General features: G+C 44.3%; 1 protein-coding gene across 3 annotated transcripts in view; it reads right to left on the reverse strand.

Moving 5' to 3' along the window:
• Positions 1-6,858, reverse strand: part of Tpk1 (thiamin pyrophosphokinase 1) — a 296,901-nt gene extending 290,043 nt beyond the window's left edge. The window contains exons 1-2 of one of the 3 annotated variants that reach the window (XM_045160318.1): positions 6,784-6,858; positions 6,430-6,486 (exon numbers count right to left, since the gene is read on the reverse strand). In XM_045160318.1, coding sequence (XP_045016253.1) covers positions 6,430-6,472 — 43 coding nt within the window. In that variant the 5' untranslated portion in view covers positions 6,473-6,486; positions 6,784-6,858. Of the gene's footprint in view, positions 1-6,429; positions 6,487-6,783 lie in introns of those variants that run through there. The other 2 variants (XM_045160319.1, XM_045160320.1) reach the window with 2 other exon arrangements.
• Positions 6,859-7,969: the final 1,111 nt, after the last annotated feature.

A 7,969-nucleotide genomic window follows, 5' to 3' on the forward strand; every position in this document is an offset into this window, starting at 1 on the left:
AGACGCAGGCCGCCCAGGCCGCAGGCCCTGCTCTAGCTGTTCTACCTTGCTCTAGGTGTCCTTCGAGAGGGAGTGTCCTTTTCATTGTCCGTGCATTCAATCCACACTCACACAGCTATGGTTTGCTCCTGGATATCTAATTTTAAATGGCATAAAAATGATAAAATTACACCACAAACTAAATATACAAATATGTTCAGTGAAGATTTAGTATCGCACTGAGATGTGATAGAAATGGTCTGCTGAAGTATAAAGATTCAGTAAAAGAAACAAACTGTAACAACTGTTTATACTGATTACAGGTTAAGACATTTTAGACATGCTAGAATTGTAACTTTTTAACCCTTTCAATCAGAATCTTGCTGGCTACGTTTTAACACGTATCACTGAACAATATTGCTTTAGCGATGGATAATCTGGAGGCATGGGATGAACAAACAAAACTTTGTATGCAAGTATACAGCACCTAAAAGAACAAGACTTACTATTCGTACATCAGCGATATTCTATTTCAATAGCCTTAACAACTGCATTATTTGGTTGTCATGGGAATGCAGGTGCCCGTCCACTTGCCATAAGCCTGTGTCCTATTAAATCACTAGGCTAGGGCTGGAGGGATGGTTTAGTGGTTAAGGCACTTGCCTGCGAAACCTAAGGACCCATGGTCGACTCTTCAGGTCCCAAGTCAGCCAGGCACACAAGGTGACACAAGCACGCAAGGTCACACATGCACACAAGGTGGCGCACACATCTGGAGTTCGAGTGCAGAGGCTGGAAGCTCTGGCGCACCACTTCTCTCTCTCTCTCCCTCTCTCTCTCATGTGCGCATTCTCTCACATTAAAAAAAAAGGATAGTATGTTACACTTGCCTCAAAAAAAAAATCACAAAGGCTAAGAATTTCCTAAGTCAAAAAATGATTTAATCTACCTATGCTACTGAATATCACATCTCAATGATTTTCAGCATCAAACCAAATGCACTATAGAATGTCAGCTGTTTCACTTTTCCAAAGGCTAAAGCTAAGGCTGACTGGTGCTACTCCATCCCAGAGCATCATACAGATCACTAGCCCAACACCAAAGTTAATAATTCAAATTACAACTGAACTGTGTCTCCCAAAATTATATATGCTGAAGTCCTATGGCAAGAGAATAAAAACTTAGAGAAAGCAACATATGAAAGGAGACAATGGAAAGACTAGAAATCTTCCCACTGCTGGCTACAGGCAACAGCAGAGCACATGCAAGATGCACAGGAAATACAAGCTGATTAGCAAATGCAGGAGAGGCCGGTACTGGGGAAATGAGCTGGAAAGGGCCATGAGTCTTCTGGCCCAATGCTTTTGAGTTTCTGCCTCATCCCAGCTCATTAGCCCACTGGCATTCCCCAGAATGCCTTTCTCTTTCTTAATAAACTGTCTCTGTTTCTATTACCTTACTTATCTTGTGTTTTTACAAGAATGTAAGATTCAGAGCTGGAGAGATGGCTCACCAGTTAAGGTGCTTGCCTGCAAAGCCAAAGGATCCTGGTTCAGTTCTCCAGGACCCACGTAAACCAGATGCACAAGTGGGAGCATGCATCTGGAGTTCGTTTGGCATGTCTGTTCTCTCTCTCTCCCTCTTTCTCTCAACTAAATAAATATGTTTTTTTTTAAAAAAGAATGTAAGATGCAGAAATTGATAAGCAGAGCAAGTGGCAACCATGTGGGGACACAAGAAGAAAGCGGCCATCTGCAAGACAAGGAGAGAGGCCTACATGAGAATCCACATCAAATCAAGACACTTTGATCTTGGACTTCCTACATCCCCAGCTATGAAAACATAAAGTTCTGTTGTTGGAGTAACGGGGTCAGTGATCCTGGCATGGCTGCTGGGATAGCTTAGCATGCTGTGGGGTGGGGATGTCTGGTCCGTACACTGGTTCCCCCAGCCGCAGGAGCAGCAAGCTTCAGATGCTCCGCAGCACGTGGGCTTGTGGCAGCCGTACCGCACAGCAGACCCAGGAGCTGACGGGCGGAGTTCCTCACAACTGTGCTAAGCTGTCTGGGAGGGATGACCAAGAAGGAGACTACTTCCTGGGACCTTTTGTTTTTTTAAAGCGTAGTGAGACTTTATTGGATTAAGAGAAGGAACAGTGAAGAGTTCCTGACATGTGGAAGGCAAGAGGGACAGAGAGCCCATGTGTGAATAAGGATCCTCTCCCTCCCCACCTGGGGGAAGGCCTGGAGGTCCAGGTGTCAGGAGAGACAGCCAGACCACCAAGGAGGGAAACAGAGGAAGCTGCCTCTAACCTCCACAAGCCTATGAAGGCATTTGAATCAACAGAAACACTCTTATGTCATCCTTACTATGATCTGCTACGTTCAGGTCAGTTTACTTCCAATAAAATGTACCACACATATGGGTGTTCTTGAAATGTTGGTCTGTTGTTGTAAAATAGAGAATGGATGTAGCTGGCCATGCAAAGGAGTCAGAACTCTCAATACAGTCCCTGTAAAACTAGACAATGCCAGTATCTACACTTGGCTTTTGCTATACTTATGTGACCTAACCAAGCATTTACAATGGAAAGTAAGTGCCTAGAAATGTGTGCTATTGATACTTTACTGAATAAAATTATTTCAAGATATGACTATTTAATCACAGGGAACAAAAAAGAAATGTGGTATCCACAATTAATAATTTCATGACTCCATAAGAAAATAAAATTTGACAAACCTCAAAGAAAAATTTTCTAAAAAAATTTAGTAACAGTGACCAAAAAAAAAAAAAAATCTTGTCAGGCTTACCTAACTCTTCGTTCACCTAAGTGAACTAAACTCATTTAGTCAAATAAGTAACAATGTCATGTTGTGAATCAGAAAAATGTGGAAATTTCAAGTTTATCTAGTATGATTTCTGGTAAGAGTGCTTTACATTTGAATTTGCCTCTCTCTCCAGCTTTTTCTTTTTTTAAAAAATTATTTTATTTATTTACGAGAGAGAGGTAGAGAATGGGCATTCCAAGTCCTCCAACTACTGCCAACGAACTCCAGATACATGCCCTAACTAGTGAATCTGGCTTACATGGGTCCTGGGGAATCAAACCTGGGTCCCTTGGCTTTACAGGCAAGCGCCTTAACCTAAGCCATCCCTCCAGCCCCTATTTCTCCATCTTAACCTTGCTTATAGTATCTTAAATCTGTCCAAGTACTTAATGTTTAGATATATTCTTATTTGACACAGATAGAGAAACTAAAGTGTAAGAAATTAAGTGATATGGGAAAGTCACTAACAAGTGACAAGGCGGTCTTAAACTCACAGCTGGGCCAGTCTGTTATTTCCAAGATTTTCCCACAGGCATCGCTCTGTTAAATCATTACAACTATCCGCATCCCATAACGCCAAGTGAATGTGAGTTGCTACAAAAAGCTTTAATATAATTATGCTGACCTGATCAAATGTGCATTAATAATACTTAAAATGGTAATTCAGTTTAAAATAAACCTCAGAGATGGTAATTCAATTTAGGAGAAATAACCCCAAGAGCATGGAGCTTACAGTAATTTTTTGTAAATTTAAGTCTATAATCTTTTTGCAAAGAAATGCAAAGTGATCAATGAAAGGCTTACTAGCATAAAATTTATTTATGAAGATCAAATTAGTTGGAGAAAATAAAATGGAACTTTTGACTCAGGAATTATATTTCTAAAGTGAGTTATATTATATATCAAACTGCTGTACTTTTTATACCATCAGAACCATTTAAGACTGATGTAAAAGCTTTATTTAAAATGTCAAGGGGAATTAAAAAGTACAAAACACACTCTGCTGGATTTAAAATGACAATCAAATGGTGGTCCTTGCTAGAAGCAAGCAACTAGGAAAATTATGCTTAAAACAAAGGAGAAATTTACATATGGATATGTGTTAGAAGCTATGAAATAAGATAACTGGAGTTATGAATTGAATACAGCAACCATAATATGTCTCCATTTCACTTTAAAAGTGTGTGTATATTTATACACAGTAAATGTCTGGAAGGACATAAATATAAATGCCTACATTGAATATGCACATACACAGTTACAGTGTTTTGGCCTATGATAAAATCTTCTAGAAACTTGTGAAACTATAAAGGACCAGATTTTTTATTGATTTGCAATGCTCAAATAATACAAATAAAAGCCAACAAATTAAATTCACAGAAGTTATAAATACAAAATAGCTTCTCTGCTTGATAAAGAAAACCTCTTTAAAGCAAAGTTTACTCCAGTATTTACTGAATTACTAGAAAAGACTAGATTATGTTGGTCTCTTATGGTACTGTTCAGTTGTGAAGTACCTTTTACATAACTAGTGTTAACAGAAACACGCCTGAGGCCCTTGTTTCAAGGCCAAAGGTAGAAATGAGGCAGGAATTTCTACAGTTTCACTTGTAGTAATACCAGGAGGAAACTCCAAGAACCATCGGGGGGGCAGATTCTGTCTCTGTGAATGCATATCTCTGAATGTGCTCTTGACTCTTGACTGGGATACATCACTGGTTCACAGCTTTGCTTGGGTGTCATACTTACAAATGTTCAACACGAAGGAGCCACAACCTTATCCACTGAGCCTCTGACAAAAATGGAAGGAACAGAGCTAGAATTCCTTGGACATTACTGCAAAACTTTTTCCATCTTAGCACTGGCCCTGAAACTCAACTACCAATTTTTGTCTTCTCCTCAGACTTACTGAGGGCTGTAATAGCTTACAGCTATCTAAATAAGTACGTGTGTGTATTATAACTCATTGACACTTACAATAGCCCTTTTACAGATGAAAAAACTGAAATACAAGGTCAAGAAACCACTGAGTGGCAATGCTGGGATTTAAACACAGTGATTCTAAATCTTCAATACAATCTTTACAGCACTCAATTTTAATTTTCTTACCCCAGAAAATACTAACAAGATTCAGACAGCAGCACTCCTAACAAACCTGAATCAAATGTTTCCTTTGGGAAATCTGTTGGTTCTGCAATTACTAGATAGACAACTACCATGAAATTTACTTTGTAGGATGTTGCTGATTGTTTACTTTTTGAAAAAATGTTTGTAGTAACCAACACAATACTTTTTAACCGAGTTGGAAAAAAAAAACTAAAGTGGGTGCAGATTCTCATTCTGCCATGTACTGCTTCCCTTCACATTTAAAATCAGATAGAAAAGCTTCAACAATGCCCAACAGATACACAAGTGTGGTGCCACAAGATTGCACAGCGTAGTGGTAAGGGAGCCATCCTGAGTTGTACGTACCGGTGCACGCTATACCGGTCATAGAGACGGACCCAACACCACGCTTCTCAGAAAGCATCACAGTCCCTGAGGGATGCAGGATGGCAAGTGTAAAAACGGGCTAAGCACAGTAGACCCCTAAATATGAGGGCCTGTGAAACACAAAAAGGTGACACTACAAAATGCTTTTTATGCAACAGAACAAGAAGTTCTACATAATGGAAAGAGAATAAGAGCAAACTGGTAAATCAAAAGTTACATCTAACCTTACGAATTTATGAGACAGTCGTCAAATTGCACATAGGAACAAATGCTACTAATAAAAGTCACTGTACTCCTATATGAAGTGCAATAATTTGAATTTTTTTAAAGAAAGAGCTGGGGAGAGGCCTTAGTTGGTAGGTAATATCCTTGCTATACAAGCATGAAGATGTGAGTTCCAACTCTCAGCACCCACATAAAAGCTGGGCAGGTCAGCAACTATAATCGCAGGACTAGTGAGGTGGAGGCAGGAGGATGCCTGGGACTCGCTGGTGAGGCAGTGTAACTAAGTTGGTAAACTCTCGGTTCTGAACCAGGAAACCCTGTCTCAGAAAATAAGGCGAAGAGCAACGGAGGAAAACACCTGACCCTGGCCTCCACGTGCATAAAACTCCGCCCATCCGTCCAGCTGTGAGGCTGGGGGTTGTTGCTCACTGGCAGGAGTTTTGCCTGGCATGCTTCCTGTCTCTCCTGGGTTTTGTACTGCAGCGTCAGATATACTAAATAATGAAATAAAATCCTTCAAGCTACAGTTACACCTCTTAAGACCCTTAATATAACCATCTGCTGATTTTTTTTTTTTTTTTAACTAGATGCCGGTCACGATGGTCCTTTTCTCCGGTGTCCACCGCTCTCCGCTGAGATGGAGAAGTGTGCAAGGTGTTAGGAGTGTGCCACGTAACGTAACAGGTGGAGGACACAAGGTGTCATCACCTCGGCCCTCGCAAGGACTCCAGGGGAGCCCGCATGGCTATTTCTGTTTATTTTCGGACGGGGCGCCCCGAAGCACCTGCGTGGGGGGGTTGGGGGGGTGCGTCGGGCCCGGGGAGAGAGAGCAGGGCTTGGATGCAGGGCGCATCCCTGCGCGCGTCTCCGGGAGACACTCAACGGGAGTTTAGGGTACAGTTACCAGTGGGAAGCAGGGGCTCCAGCGGGGTAAAGGCATGCTCCATAGCGGGTGTGGGATCTGCAGCGAAAGGCAAAGAGAGAGAGAGAGAGACGCCGAGTGAGACTTTCCCAAACCTACTCGCGCCCGGCCAGACGACCCTCTGCACGCCCAGTGCCCCCGGGGCCGCGCGTCGGGAGGCCCGGGCCGGGCACCCGGGGGAAGGGGAGGAGGGGGGGGGGAGCTCGGCGTGCGCGGACCCGCTGCAACGCCCCCTCGGGCCGCCACCATGCGGGCGCTGAGCCGCGAGGGGCGCTCGGCCCTCGGCGCTGCGCTCCCGGCCTCCCCGCCGCCCGCCCGCCCGCCGGCCGCACTTACACCAGCGCGGGAGGAGGCCGCGGCAGCGACGATCGAGGGCTCGGCGCTCGGCTGTGCAGCCTGCGGCGCGCACGCGCGGGCTTCAGTGCTGCGCGCGCACGCCGAGGCCACGCCCCCTCCTCCCTCCCTCCCTCCCTCCCTCCCGGAAGCGCGCGGACCTGTGAGCTGGAAGAAGGTGGAGGCGTGCGCCGAGCGCCCTGCTGAACCCGGCGTTCTTCCTCCTCCTCCTCCTCCTCCTCCTCCTCTTCTGCCTTCTTCACCCAGCCAGGGGAAAGTCCAAAGGCTCCTCCCGCCGTCGGGGACCCGCATTCTCTCTGATCTCCCGTTTCCTGCGCTTTCTGGCAACCATGCCTTCATGCTTGCTTGGGAAACGTTTCGCGGTGGTGGCCAGGCAGGCTTTTCCCATCACTGCGCAAGCCTAAATCCAGAAAATAACAAGAGGGAAAAATGCGTCCCTGCCTCCGACCCCTCTTCCTCCCTTGTGGAGCGCTCAAAACTTCACCTGTTTGATCTTAAGGTCTGCTGCTGAGCCAGACAAACCAGTGACACGTGTTTTGTTAGGTTGCAGTGGGGGGACGGGTCTCCCCGAGACCCAGCGATACACACCTAACTGTGGCAGTTAACTACGACAGATGTCAAAAGCACAAGTGTAATAATTCCATTAGAATAAGGCTAGAGCTGGAGAGATGGAGAGAGCTAAAGCTAAAGGCGCTTGCTTGTAAAGCCTGACAGCCGACGTTTGATTCCCCAGTACCCACCTAAGGCCAGATGCACAAAGTATGCATGTGTCTAGCCAATACTCACTTTGTCTCTCTCAAATAAATAGAAAAAAGTTATTTGCTTATTTGTTTGAGAGCGGGAGAGGGAGGCACCTATATACAGAGTATGGTCACTTCCATAGCCTCTAACCACTGGGAATGAACTCCAGACACATGTGCCACCTTGTCCATCTGGCTTTACATGGGTACTGAGGAATCGAAACTAGGTCTTTTGGCTTTGTCAGCAAGTGCCTTAACCACTAAGCCATCTCTCCAGCTCCCTTCCCCAGATATTTTTAAAAGAAAAACTTAGACTAATTGGAGGTGAAGGGGAAATGTTTTGTTCACATGTAACACAGTTAGTTGCTATAACATATAAGGAACTAAAAGTCCATCATTCAAAAGCAAATAAACAAGTGAAATGATAA

The sequence above is a fragment of the Jaculus jaculus genome, chromosome 10, assembly GCF_020740685.1.
Source record: "Jaculus jaculus isolate mJacJac1 chromosome 10, mJacJac1.mat.Y.cur, whole genome shotgun sequence".
Lineage (NCBI taxonomy): Eukaryota > Metazoa > Chordata > Mammalia > Rodentia > Dipodidae > Jaculus > Jaculus jaculus.